At 43.3% G+C, this 15,000-nt stretch overlaps 1 protein-coding gene across 5 annotated transcripts in view; it reads right to left on the bottom strand.

Annotated features, from left to right (window-relative positions):
• Positions 1–15,000, bottom strand: part of LOC108274832 (CMP-N-acetylneuraminate-beta-galactosamide-alpha-2,3-sialyltransferase 1) — a 60,051-nt gene that overhangs the window by 5,162 nt on the left and 39,889 nt on the right. For all 5 annotated transcript variants that reach the window (XM_053685825.1, XM_047160067.2, XM_017485253.3 and 2 more), the window contains 5 exons: positions 14,150–14,796; positions 8,233–8,426; positions 1,365–1,547; positions 734–779; positions 471–590 (listed from right to left, as the gene is read on the bottom strand). In XM_053685825.1, coding sequence (XP_053541800.1) covers positions 471–590; positions 734–779; positions 1,365–1,547; positions 8,233–8,426; positions 14,150–14,413 — 807 coding nt within the window. In that variant the 5' untranslated portion in view covers positions 14,414–14,796. The remainder of the gene's footprint in view (positions 1–470; positions 591–733; positions 780–1,364; positions 1,548–8,232; positions 8,427–14,149; positions 14,797–15,000) is intronic.

Genomic DNA, 15,000 nt, shown 5'->3' with positions numbered 1-15,000 from the left:
GAACAGAGGAGGGCAGAGAGCCTGCAACACCACAGGCTGGGCAGCAGATGTAGGCACTTTAGGAATATAATCCGGCCTAGGATACAGGAAGGCCTTGGCTAATCCAGGGGCAAAGATAAAAATAAATAAAAGTAAATAAACTGATTGATACAAAGTGTAAAATGTAATATTAATAAATGTAAAAATACTAAAAAACAACAACAAAAGAATCAAATTCAAAATAAACAATACAAAGGAGAAAACAACCACAGTACAATAATATACAGAGGAAAAGCTAATAGTAAACAATAAAAGATTACATAAGAAAAAAATGAAAAAGAAAACAACATTAAAAAAATAATATAAATGAATAAAGGAATACGAAAGAATTGAAGGCAAAAATATTTTAAAAAGCAAAACAAAAACACAATTAAAGGCAAGAAGAAAAGGTAATGTAGTACGTATATCGTTTGGAAGATAGGGGGCGGTACCTGATCACAGATGTGCAGAGCGAACATGAGGCTGAGGAAACCGGTCGATGGATATCTGCCGTGATTCTCCAACCACACTTCATACACATACTTCATAAACGAGGGGTTATACACCAACACCTGCCACACATACACACACACACACACACACACACACACACACACACACACACATACAGCACAATGTGAGACATGGAATCTGAGAGTGAGTGGGAAAATTATCAAAATGAAAATTACGGTGAAAAAAATATGAAAAAGCTCACTTTGTGTCTGTTAGCTTGGATACGTGGACTGACCGGCATGTAGGTGCTGAAAGATACATTAAAAAAAGAGAGAGAGAGAGAGAGAGAAGCAGAGACAGAAAGAGACAGATAGAGAGGCAAAGAGAGTGCGAGAAAGAGACAGGGAGAGAGAGAGACAGAGAGAGATTGAAAGAGAGAGGGCGAGAGGTTGAGAGAGAGACATAAAAGGAGAGATAGAGAGGGAGTCGGAAATACAGACACAGTGAGACAGCAAGAAACATGCAGAGAGAGATAAAGAGAGAGCGAGAAAGAGGCAGAGAGAGAAACACAGCGACAGAGAGCGAGAGAAAGATAGAGAGAGAGAGACCATCAGTTTTGACTGTCTTAAAGTCTTTACATGTTCTCATAGATAATTTAAGTGTAATTAAGTAAAGCACTACAGCACTACTGAATTCCAGATTCTGATTGGTTAGGTGTTGATTAACAATAATGGAGATGTTACTGTTTCTATAGTAACGGCTCATACACAGGGACATAAGCGGATTAAAATACGGATTAGGACGTGCAATTGTAGATACGGTGAGCTAAAATAAATATCTGAAGCAGGTGTTTATTTAAAGTTTGCAGTGAGTCAGCCTTCTGCAGCACTGACTAGTCGATGTGTCCGGAGGTCAGAGCGCTGGCGAGCCACTCCAGGTCGAGGATTTTAAACGGGATGAGCAGCAGGCTGGTGCTGGAGTTCTGTAGGTCCATGGCACTTTCGGGATACATCACATGGTGTGTGGTCTTGGAACCCACATCACGCTCAAAACCCTGCGTCATAGCCAGGTTTATCCTGCACACACACACACACACACACACACACACACACACACACACACACACTCAGCAGTGAGAACACTGTAGCTGAAGCTGAAGGTGAAGCTACGTCGAATGCTTTGCTAACTTGCTAACAGAGTAAAACAGTAATGAGGTAGGGATCGGAGAAATAAAACCTTCCCTATGTGGATAAAACACTGTTGCTAGCAAACGAGAAAATACACACACACACACACACACACACACACACACACACACACACACACACACACACACAGCACAACGCTAGCTAGCAACTCACGCTAATGATTTACCTAGCAAGGGTGCAAGCTTTATACAAGCCAATGGAGGAAGTTTCCAGGATTAAGCTCATGTGTTAACGCTAGCTTGCAATAATGTCTTATGGTAAGTCTCATTAACCTCCTTGGCTAACATGCTTACTAGCAGTAGCCTCAAGTTTAAATGATAAATAAATGATGCTTCAATAAGCCAAGCGCTTCGGTGAAGTTCTGTAAAAGCAGCTTGACAGTAAAGATAAATATTTTGTTGCAAACATCATCCAAAGGCTAGATTTTTGGTTTTTTACTAAATATACAACTTTATATATATTTAATTAGCACTAAAAAACAACAACAAAACAAACAATTGAAGCCGTCATGGAATTAGTTTTTTTGTTTTAATGGTTATAATGGGAATTGTACTGTTTTTAATGGAAACTGTGATACTTCCTGTGGGTCTCTACTGGTAATTTGTTGCCTTCTATTGGTGGCATGTTATGTCTAGTGGATACCATTATGGACCAGTAATTGTAATGGCTTTAATGGTTAGCTGATTCCGTGTAATGGTATTCGTAGTGGGAACCATTAGAATTTCAATGATGGTTTCTATTGGGGTTTTTTTTCCCCCAGCGGTTTTTCAGCATTAACCTCACGTGTTAACTAGTGCTAACCTAGCGAGCAATAACCTCGTATTGTAACGTGCTAGCATTAACCTTGTGTGCTAATGAGTTCTTGTTTCCAAGAACTGCTCGTTCACCATCATATTCCAAACTTCACACTGAGCGACGGTGGAACTCTGTGTCTTTAAAGACCGATAAATGTACTCAGCCCGAGGGAAGTGTCCGAGTGTGTGCTAACACAGCGCTGAAACACAAAGGCAGCTCAGTTCTGTTCCTCTGCTGACTATTACAACGATAATCTGTGTGTGTGTGTGTGTGTGTGTGTGTGTATAGAGATATTATAACGATATAACCTGCCCCGTTGTTTCAATATTAAACTCGATCACAAGCAAGATGTTGTTTCAATAAAATAAACCGCTGAAGGCTGAAACAGCGGGATGTTAATCGTTCAGTCATTACTCCAATCAAACACGCCGCACGGCTGCTCGACTTCTTTTTCCTTTAAAGGATGAAAACGGTATAAATTGGCTCTCAGTGAGCAAACTCTTTCATTCGGTAGCGGGTTTATTCGCTAATCAGACCTCATAAACAGCTCGATCTTTTTACATGGATTCAACAGCAGCTAAAGAGGGAGGGGAAAAGAAATGTAGTTTTAAATCTACGATAACAAGGCCACTTTTACACAGCCGTCCACACCGGGAGACGGCGAGATACGGCGAGATACAAACGAGCGCGACTGTCTCGTTTTCACTCGGAAATACACCGCAACCATGTTTTTAAAAAACAAACAAAAACATGGAAATGCCCAATTTCTTGACATTTATTTAAAGTGAACTTGGCTCGAAATCATTTGAATGTCCCCGCCCCCATCCCCCGCCCCTACCCGTCCCCCGACTCCACACAGTGCTGCGCAGAGACGTGGGAAGAAATACCACCGCGGCTGTCTTCTGTACTTATGCAGTGATGGGAACTGAAAGTACACCCTCCTTCAAGTCTCTGTTTTTATTAATCAGGGCCTAAATAACAATTGAGTGGTCCTCGCCAGTTCTCTAAATGAACAAACAACCTCAGGTGACGACAAAAAAACAACAGATTTCATTATGGAGTCATTTCTCCCAAAATTAAACATTCAGAAACCAAGTGGGAAAAAAATAAGTGCACCCTTCCAGGATTTATACTTCCAGGATAGTGTACAAATGGAGAGCCTGGGAAACTCTGTGGGAAACTACATACTGAAATCTGATGTGCTGTTTTGTTGTCTCCTGAGGTTTACAGGAGCTGGTGAGGACCACACGTTTGTCATTTAGGTCCTGATTAATCAAAACACAGAACTGACGGAGGGCGTACTTTCTATTTCCCATGACTCTTCATGCATTCTTATGTGTGAAGGGAAATATTCATGATCTGTGTGAGCATTATATTGTCTCAAGTTTCGGCCGCGTTTGATAACGGTAACTCGGTCTGACTCACCAGACCTTTTTTCTCACACCAGGAAGTTCGTTATATTTATACAACATTCTGACCATAATGCACGTGGACACCAAACCTCTCACCTCAGTTGTACCTTTCCTTCTTTCAGAGAATGTGACCGAGTAGCATTCTATACTTCCTCACACACACACACACACACACACTCTTATCTGCTTTCTCGTGTGCTTCAGGTTTCTGTAGAATTACTATTGGCCTGTTTCTTTCTTTAGAGTGCTGGCCAAGAGCTGACGCTAGATTAGATTCCAATGACACAGCATTAAGATGAAAATCAGGAGCAAGTCTTACACTTATTTTTATTTAACGTTAGAGACACTGCATCCTAATAATCCTGTTAAAGTCTACAGAGAAGGCATTGGACATTGGAGTCATGTGGGCTAACCGTGGTTCGTTTTGTTCGGAATAGCATGTTAAAGATTTTTGTCCATAACCCATGCCATTACGAAGTCACCAGGATATGAATGACACCAGAGAGTACACACAGAACTTGAGACATGAGGAACCACACGTTTAACAGTGGACACACATGGCTACACATCACCTGGAGGTGCAGGCACGTGTACAGGACTAGTCCGGTCACCCACGTGACACAAAAAATAAACAAGTTGTGGTGTCGTATTTGACTGTTTTTTGTGTCACGAGCGACCGGACTAGTCCCGTACACGTGGCTGCACCTGAAGGGGATGTGTAGCCATGTGTGTCCACTGTCTGCTCTGCTCTGGTACAATTAAACAAAACGAGAAGAGGTGTGTGACGAGACAACGAAAGGAAAGTCGCCTCTGGAGCTTCACTCTGCTAGTGTAGGTCCTCCAAGTTCCTTAAAGATCATCAAAGGTCATCCAAGTATGTGCTGAAACTGAACTCGCCTCTGGCACGACACACTGCCGAGTCATCAGAGTTCATCCATGTACAGTGGTGCTTGAAAGTTTGTGAACCCTTTAGAATCTGATACATTTCTGAATAAACATGGCCTAAAATATCATCAGGTCCTCAAAGAAAATCATGACAACCCAGATAAACAAACCAGACAAAGATATTATTACACTCCGTCAGTTATTTATTGAGGGAAATGATCCAATGTGACATATCTGTGAGTGGCAAAAGTATGTGAACCTCTACGATGCCCTCCACTAATACCGGCACCCTTGGTACATATGAGCAAAGAAGGCTGTGAAAAATTGTCTTTATTGTTTAACCTTTTGATCTTTTGTTAAAAAAAAACAAACACAAAAATGTTTAGGTTTAGCAGTTTAATTTGAAGTTGTTTTCATTCAATATGATGAGGATCAGGTGTGAGTGAGTGAGCGTCCTGCTTTATTTAAAGAACAGGGCTCTATCAGAGTCTGATCTTCACAACACGTGTGTGGAAGTGTATCACGGCACGAGCAAAGGAGATTTCTAAGGACCTCGGAGAAAGAGTCGTCGATGCTCATCAGGCTGGGAAAGCTTACAAATCCATCTCTAAAGAGATTGGACTCCACCGATCCACCGTCAGACAGACTGTGTACAAATGAAGCACTTTGTCTACTTTGCGGACTATTTACCCAGAACTACAGAACTTTCTAAAGGGTTCACAAACTTTCGAGCACCACTGTAGGTGCAATAACTAAACTAGGACCTACAGTTTTTTTTTTAAATGGTGAATAATTTTTTAAACATGATTAAAGTCTGTTAATATTATTAAAAACTATCACTGATTCCCAACCCAGGTCCCGGAGGACCCTGGGCCCTGCACGTCTGAGTGTTTTCCTGCTCTAACACACGCTTCAGCTGAGCAGCATGAGCAGGAGAACACTCAAACATGCAGTGGGTTCTCCAGGACCTGTGGCCTACAGGAAAGGAAAAAAACTCCATACCTCCACTCCTGATAACCCTTTTACCTCGTAGCATCACAGAACCAATTCTAAGCAACAGAACTTTTACTTTTTACTTGTTTTACTTGATCGCTCTTACTTTTGAATTGTTTTACTGAAGAATTTCAACTATTCATATCTTTTACTTGAGAGCTTTCACTTTTTACTTATTATTAAGTTATTAAGGTTGTAAACTATTCCACCTGTGGCATCCCAGGATCAGCTCAGCTTGGTGTGGCACTATAAGACACAGTTTGGTGTGGCACTATAAGACACAGTTTGGTGTGGCACTAAAAGACACAGCTTGGTGTGGCACTAAAAGACGCAGTTCGGTGTGGCACTAAAAGACGCAGTTTGGTGTGGCACTAAAAGACACAGCTTGGTGTGGCACTATAAGACACAGCTTGGTGTGGCACTATAAGGCTCACTTTGGTGTGGCACTAAAAGACACAGTTTGGTGTGGCACTATAAGACGCAGTTTGGTGTGGCACTAAAAGACACAGCTTGGTGTGGCACTATAAGACAGCTTGGTGTGGCACTAAAAGACGCAGTTTGGTGTGGCACTAAAAGACGCAGCTTGGTGTGGCACTATAAGACAGCTTGGTGTGGCACTATAAGACACAGCTTGGTGTGGCACTAAAAGACACAGTTTGGTGTGGCACTAAAAGACACAGTTTGGTGTGGCACTAAAAGACACAGTTTGGTGTGGCACTATAAGACACAGCTTGGTGTGGCACTATAAGACAGCTTGGTGTGGCACTAAAAGACACAGCTTGGTGTGGCACTAAAAGACGCAGTTTGGTGTGGCACTAAAAGACACAGTTTGGTGTGGCACTAAAAGACACAGTTTGGTGTGGCACTAAAAGACGCAGTTTGGTGTGGCACTAAAAGACACAGTTTGGTGTGGCACTAAAAGACACAGCTTGGTGTGGCACTAAAAGACACAGTTTGGTGTGGCACTAAAAGACGCAGTTTGGTGTGGCACTATAAGACGCAGCTTGGTGTGGCACTAAAAGACGCAGTTTGGTGTGGCACTAAAAGACGCAGTTTGGTGTGGCACTAAAAGACACAGCTTGGTGTGGCACTAAAAGACGCAGTTTGGTGTGGCACTAAAAGACGCAGTTTGGTGTGGCACTATAAGACGCAGCTTGGTGTGGCACTAAAAGACGCAGTTTGGTGTGGCACTAAAAGACGCAGTTTGGTGTGGCACTAAAAGACGCAGTTTGGTGTGGCACTAAAAGACGCAGTTTGGTGTGGCACTATAAGACGCAGCTTGGTGTGGCACTAAAAGACGCAGTTTGGTGTGGCACTAAAAGACGCAGTTTGGTGTGGCACTAAAAGACGCAGTTTGGTGTGGCACTAAAAGACACAGCTTGGTGTGGCACTATAAGACACAGCTTGGTGTGGCACTAAAAGACGCAGTTTGGTGTGGCACTAAAAGACACAGCTTGGTGTGGCACTAAAAGACACAGCTTGGTGTGGCACTATAAGACACAGCTTGGTGTGGCACTAAAAGACGCAGTTTGGTGTGGCACTAAAAGACACAGCTTGGTGTGGCACTAAAAGACACAGTTTGGTGTGGCACTAAAAGACACAGTTTGGTGTGGCACTAAAAGACACAGCTTGGTGTGGCACTATAAGACACAGCTTGGTGTGGCACTATAAGGCTCACTTTGGTGTGGCACTAAAAGACTCACGGCTCAGTAAATTTTTTTCCTAAAATGGTTCAACTCGGTTCATTTTAATTTCCCCAGAAGTGGATAATCTCAGCTTGGTGTGGCACTAAAAAGGACATTACTTACCCTCCTGTGCCTTTTTGTTATTCTCTTTTAAATATATTATTATTATTATGCTTATTATTATTATTATTTTCTGCCATTCTTTTAATGCATGGTGTTTTTTTGACCTTGGTGATGGATTACTGGTTATGGAGTTCCTACTGACTTCAGCTCCTGTACTTTTCATACATTCATTACAGAGTGTGTAGATCCATCCCTGAAAGGCAATTCCACTGCATAATTCAGTGTTTTTCCTGCTCTGATGCACCAGATTGAGCTTATTAACTTGATCATAATTAGCTGATGAGCAGAATTCCGCACGTTAGGGAATGGAAAAATGCTAAGCCGAGCAGTTGGGCATCCTCAGTACGAGAGCCATGAAAGCGGTTTAGGGAGAAGCGGTGCTGCAGGACGACAGATAAGAAATTCACGTTACATTATTCAGTGAAACAGATCGAAGATCAGAGCAGCTTATTCTGTAATAGTCTCACAAAACTTCTGAAAATGCCGAGAAGAACTGAAATGGACACGACACACTGATATTTCTGTGCTTACATACTTTTTTATATAAAGGACAGTCTTTTTTCTTTGTTTATTATCCGATATTCTGATTATCTGGTTTTTCGTTTTTGCCTCGCTCTACTGTACCAGATTGAAATCTCTAAACTTGGGAATGACTCTTACCGGAAGACGAAGTCGCTGGAGTCGATCAGCTCACCGTAATGGGATGAGAGGAGATTCCCAGAGTTTCCCACCACGGAGCATGAACGGCATCGGGAAGCTCCAGCATCCATGTAGTGCTGTTCTCCAGGGACAACCTGAAATAACCTGTCGATCACTGTAGTCAGGTTGGATGGGTTGGTCTCGGCCTGAAGCCACTACGCATACACACACACACACACACACACACATACACACACAGGGGAAAATACATTATCATTTCACCAACCACTGGAACTGTTTTAGCATTTTATAAAAGTCATTATAATAATTAAGTTTACCATGTTCTCCTTGTGCATCCATCCATCTGTCTGTATATCAGATCATCCCTCTATCCATCCTATCAGTCTCCACTATACTTACATCCCTCACCCACTCATCTGTCATTAGATCCATCCATCTGTTTGTATATCCCTTGACTACTGCGTTTCTCCATCCATCCATCCATCCATCCACATATATACAGTATCTCACAAAAGTGAGTACACCCCTCACAAAATATTTCATTATAGCTTTTCATGTGACGACACTGAAGAAATGACACTGTGCTACAGTGTAAAGTAGTGAGTGTACAGCTTGTGTAACAGTGTAAATTTGCCGTCCCCTCAAAATAACTCAACACACAGACATTAATCTCTAAACCGCTGGCAACAAAAGTGAGTACACCCCTGAGTGAAAATGTCCAAATTGGGCCCAAAATGTCAATGTTTTGTGTGGCCACCATTATTTTCCAGCACTGCCTTAACCCTCTTGGGCATGGAGTTCACCAGAGCTTCACAGGTTCCACTGGAGTCCTCTTCCACTCTTCCATGACCACATCACGGAGCTGGTGGATGTTAGAGACCTCGTGCTCCTCCACCTTCCGTTTGAGGATGCCCCACAGATGCTCAATAGGGTTTAGGTCTGGAGACATGCTCGGCCAGTCCATCACCTTCACCTTCAGCTTCTTTAGAAAGGCAGTGGTCGTCTTGGAGGTGTGTTTGGGGTCGTTATCATGCTGGAATACTGCATACTGATCATGCTCTGCTTCAGTATGTCACAGTACATGTTGGCATTCATGGTTCCCTCAATGATCTGTAGCTCCCCAGTGCCGGCAGCACTCATACAGCCCCAGACCATGACACTCCTGCTTCCTCATCTGGAACATCTGACTATTATATGCTATTCATTCTACATGCCCCGTGAGTTTACAGTACATCAGTCATCGCCACTGCTGTGTACATCCCTCCTCAGGTGGACACAAGCATGGCTCTGTCTAAGCTCCATGATGTGCTCACTGTTTACCAAAACAAACATCCAGATGCTGCCTTCATCGTGGCTGAAGACTTTAATAAAGCCAACCTCAGGCAGGTCATGCTGAACTTTTATCAACATGTCTCCTGTCCAAACAGAGCAGCAAACACAGTGGACCACTGTTCTTCTCCGTTTAGGATTAGCTACAATGCTAACTCACTACTGGCTTTCGTGCCACCAAGTTCTGCTGATGTCAACAATTTTGGGCTCATGTCAGGGAATATGAACGGATGCAAAGTGACTATGCTACGCGCTCCAATGCACAGTGAAAGCTGCTGAACTCCGTCACAGGGAGCGGGTGGAGTTTCGTTTCTAGCTCATTGACACTTGATGCATGTGGCAGGGACTGCGGACTATCAGAGCTATAGAGCTAGCCTGCCAACTGGCGCTACAGAAGGAAGCAGCTCTGTTAGTGATGACTGCATGATCACCGTCTCGAAGGACAAGGTTCAGTAGGCTCTGAAGCGTGTAAACATCAGGAAAGCAATGGAACAACATTTCCAACCATGTACTGAGATCCAGTGCTGATCAGAGAGTAGGGAGAGTGGGACAGTTTACCTCCAAAATCATCACCGGAGACCCACAAGGTTGTGTCCTGAGCCGCCTGTTCTAATCTCTCTACACACGTGACTGTGTGTCCTCTCACAGCTCCACCTCTACCCAGTTTGCTGAGGACAGTGGTTATGGGCCTCATCTACAAACATTGACGAGCTGCCTACCTTGACAGGGTGGAGAAACCTGTAGCTTGTTGCCAGGCTAACGGTCTCTCTCTCTGAACGTCAGTAAAACCAAAGAGCTGGTTGTGAACTTCAGGAAAGGGCAACAGCAAAACTGTACTGAACTCGACATCAGCAGGTGAGCAGTTTCCTTGGAGTACATATCTCTGAGGACCTGACCGGGACTCACTCAGGTCAACAAAGTCAGACAACGGTTGTACCATCTGAGACTGCTGAGGAAATTCCGGTTCTCCCAGTGATCCTGAAAACTTTCTATAATGCTCGGCATAGAAAGTTTATTAACTCAGCGCATCTCAGCATGGCATGGAAACTGCTCGATCCAGGACCGCAAAGCCCTGTAGAGAGCGGTGCACTTAGCTGAGCACATCCCCGGGTCTGCTCTCCCCTCTCTGCACGAGGTCTACACCAGGCGATGCAGTACAAGAGCTGCTAAAATCATCAGGGACTCGACCAACCCCAGTAACAGACTGTTCAAACTGAGAGGCGCAGGAGGAGCTTCTTCCCTCAGGCCATCAGATTCCTCAACACAGACACGTCCTGCATAAAGATCCTTTAGAAATCCATAAAGACTCCTCAGTCATTCTGCACTCCACTGACACTCTGCACACTGCACTTTGTATTGTAACATACTGCATATTTTGCACATTTTCTGCACTTTCCTGTACGTACACAGCGCCCTCCATTAATATTGGCACCCTTGGTAAATATGAGCAAAGAAGCCTGTGAAAATTTGTCTTTATTGTTTAACCTTTCGATCAGTTATTTAAAAAAGTCATAAAATTACTCTGCTCTCAAAGATAGCAAACAATTGTAAATGTAACACAGGTTTACATTAAAAAAAATCTTTGTTAAATATAGCTGTGCAACAATTATTGGCACCCCTATGAATTCATAAGAGAAAAATATATTTGAATTTTATTTCCATTGATATTATTATTATTTTTTTTTTTACTACACCTGGGTGACTAGGAACAGGAAATTGTTCAACCATGACTTCCTGTTTCACAGGGGTATAAATATGAGGTAACACACAGGCCAAATTCCCTTAGTCATTCATAACGATGGGTAAGAGCGAGGAATACAGCTGTGATGTGCAGCAAAAGGTTGTTGAGCTTCACACAATGGGAAAGTTTGAATTTAGTAATGAATTTAAAAAGTTTGAATTTAGTATTGAATGCATAGTCTACAGTTTTATATATATATATATATATATATATATATATATATATATATATATATATATATATATATACACACACACATAATTGTGTATATGACAAATAAAACTCTCGACTCTTGAATTATTGAACTCAGGAGCTGCTCGAAACTTTCTCTTCTCTGACAACTCTATCTCTGACATGCACTCTGACTGAAACACAGACTGAGCCTGCGATCTAGTCCTCTCCCTCTTTCTCTCTGCATGTTCCTGTCATGCGGCTGATGGAGGAAGAGGAACGCGACTGAAATCCGCCCTAAACCCGTCACTCTAAATGAAACACAACCGAACTGCACCTCCACTCTGACTGGAGGAAACAAGAAGAAAAAACTCCTTCTGATCTCTCACTCCTTTCTCCTAATCACCCCAGCATTCATCCCCTCTCCCGGTGCTCGTTCAATGAATTCAATCACTCTGTCGTTTAATCGCGCCACGCTCGGGGGATTCTGGGTAATCAGAAGATCGATTTCATTCGGATTCTGACAACTTTAAAGTGAGCAAACACGCTTTCAAACGCTGTCTGTCTCTGTGATCTCGGCCGAAGTGTTAGCGTGCAGACCGTTTACTGGCTTCTGTCTTCTGAATACGAAGGACAAAAAAACACTGTGTGTGTGTGTGTGTGTGTGTGTGTGTGTGTGTGTGTGTGTGTGTCTCATGCTGTTCTAGTAAAATACTGAGTGGCCTGGTAACAGTGACTCTGCTTCATCACATCACTTTGTCAAAGTTTTCCTAAAATAATGAATATGAAACACAGCCGAGAGTCAAATCAAACCCTTTGTTCTGACAAGAAGAAATGTCTCTCTTTACTTCTTCCTCTGTTTCCCTCTCTGATGTAACCTCTCACTCTTCTTATTTTCTTTCCAATTCTACCTCCTCTCTCTCTCTCTCTGTCTCTCCCTCTCTCTCACTCCCTCTCTCCCTCTCTTTCTCTCTCACTCCCCCTCTCTCTCTCTCCCTCTTTCTCTCTCTCCCTCTCTTTCTCTCTCTCTCACTCCCCCTCTCTCTCTCACTCCCTCTCTCTCCCTCTCTTTCTCCCTCTCTCACTCCCTCTCTCCCTCTCTTTATCCCTCTCTCTCTCTCCCCCTCTCTCCCACTCCCTCTCTTTCTCTCTCTGTCTCTCTCTCTCTCTCTCTCTCACTCCCTCTCCCTCTCTCTCTCCCTCTCTCTCCCTCCCTCTCTCTCCCTCTCTCTTTCTCTCCCTCTCTCTCCCCCTCTCTCTCTCTCTCTGTTGCGAATAAAATAACTTCACCTTTCATGTAATCGCGTCACGCACGGGGCATTCTGGGTAATCAGACCACGAGTCGAATCTGATTTAGCTCCTAACCGACGCCGTAAAGTGAGCCAACACACTCTTTCAATGTTTAATCACGAAACGGAGCAAAAACAGAGGGGTGTCGAATCCCCCTCCCCCAGACGCCGCGAAGCCAGCCGAGTGCGTTAAACCCCGACGTTAACTGCATCAGATAGAAACAATTTACAAGCTTTCATTTCTTCATTTACATCTGTGTTGCTTATAAATCAAGCAAATTGGCTCATGGGCTCACAGTGGGGTTGGGTTTTTTTCTTCTTCTACTCATGAAATTAAGCGTCTAATTTCAGAAGTGTTTTATTGTTCATTGAGCAGACATTGTTCATTAAGAGATTTACACCCCTTTACCTCCGAATAATAATCTCCGTAGGCGTGAGTATAACGAGAACTGTTCTTCATGGTGCAGTTTGGCAAGAGAGCAAATCTACCTCTAGAGCCAAAGCAGTCAAGATATTTTCTCTCTGGCGTTTGCTTGCTCAGTTCTGCGCTGGAGCGACCGTGTAGGATTTAATGTAGTTGTAGGAAAATAATCAACAGTAGGGTGGTTTGATGAAGTGGAGTTACTGTTACCGCCACAAAAACTTCCTTCAATCGGTCTGGTGTTTGTTATATCGTTATATAAATATATATATATTTCCAAATCGTAACACCCTTACTAGCTATAGCATATGGCCAAAAGTTTGTGGCCACTTGATCATCACATCTATATGTGCTTGTTGAACATCCCATTACAGATTTGGTCCTCCTTCGCTGTTATAATGCGCGCCAGTCTTCTGGGAAGGCTTTCCACTAGATTTTAGGGGCGTGGTCGTGGAGATTTGTGATCATTCAGCTACGAGAGCGTTAGTGAGGATGAGGTCAGGCGCTGATGTTGATGTGAGGAGGCTCCAGTTCCAGTTCATCCCAAAGGTGTTCAGTGGGGTTGAGGTCAGGGCTCTGTACAGGACACTCGAGATCTTCTACCTTCTTCCAACCTTCACACACCACGTCTTCACGGAGCTCGCTTCGTGCACAGGGGCGTCGTCATGCTGGAACAGGTTTAGATCTCTTCGTTCCAGTGAAGGGAAATTGTAACGCTCCAGAACACAAAGACATTCTATACAGTTGTGTGCTTCAGACTTTGTGGCAACAGTTTTGAGAAGAACCACATACGGGTGTAATGGTCAGGTGTCCACATACTTTTGACCACACAGTGTATATTTGTCTCATACTGTACCTCCAATATGAAACTGAAGCCGCAAACGTTAGACAACAAACGTGTCTTGGCCGATCGATAACATCTGAGAAACGTCGAATGAGACTGCAAACACGCAGAAGTATACTCACCAGCCACCACTTGTAGGTTTCTTCACTGAGATTGCTGTTCGAGCTGGACAGCAGGGGATGAATGGACTGGTTAAACCTCTCGCTGAACCACGGATCCACCTCCTCGGGGTCCCAAATACAGGGACGGCACCCGCACGGCCCTTGAATGCTGTTCTGAAACGGGCTGAAGGGAAACGAGGGATCGCTCAATAAAAACGTGACCAAAGAAACGAGGCACAAGATCACCATCAGAGCACGAAGCTTCCTGGATGCCATGTAGATCATTTTCACATAATCCAAGATCTGAAAGTCTCCGAGTAAAAAAAATTTACACCAACTTAAAAAAAAAGGTTCTGAGGCATGCCAAAAAATACAGGGGAAAAAAAACCAAAATAAAAATCCTTCATTCACTATGTTAAGTCAGGAAATAAATACACAATAAGATCATGGTTTAATTAAAGCAGCTCTGGGCGCATGTATCAGCATGTCAGGGTTCATTTAAACTGGAGATTTTCCACCAAAGGTTTAACATTCTCTGTTGCTCTGGTGTGTAAACAGCCGATCGCCAGAGGGTCAAACGCTCCCGAATGATGAGGTGAGCCGCTCCCTCCTCTGCTTACTCTGTGTAATCTTAATGAGCCGACTGCAGAGGCTGGATAATCATCAACCTAGGAGGAAAACAAGAGGAAAAATTCAGCCTGACGCACTCGCCCAATGACTTCTTGGATATCTCTGATCTCTTCTTACATTCTGCTCATCTTTAAATCATTCTCAGGCAGATTATTACCAGTCGTGTGCTTATATCAGATTTTGAGAGCATGACGTGTTTAAACTTTTATAAGGTATTCTGATATTAAACACTCGTGGAGTGT

The sequence above is a fragment of the Ictalurus punctatus genome, chromosome 14 (assembly GCF_001660625.3).
Source record: "Ictalurus punctatus breed USDA103 chromosome 14, Coco_2.0, whole genome shotgun sequence".
Lineage (NCBI taxonomy): Eukaryota > Metazoa > Chordata > Actinopteri > Siluriformes > Ictaluridae > Ictalurus > Ictalurus punctatus.
This window is presented reverse-complemented; position numbering and strand designations above follow the sequence as displayed.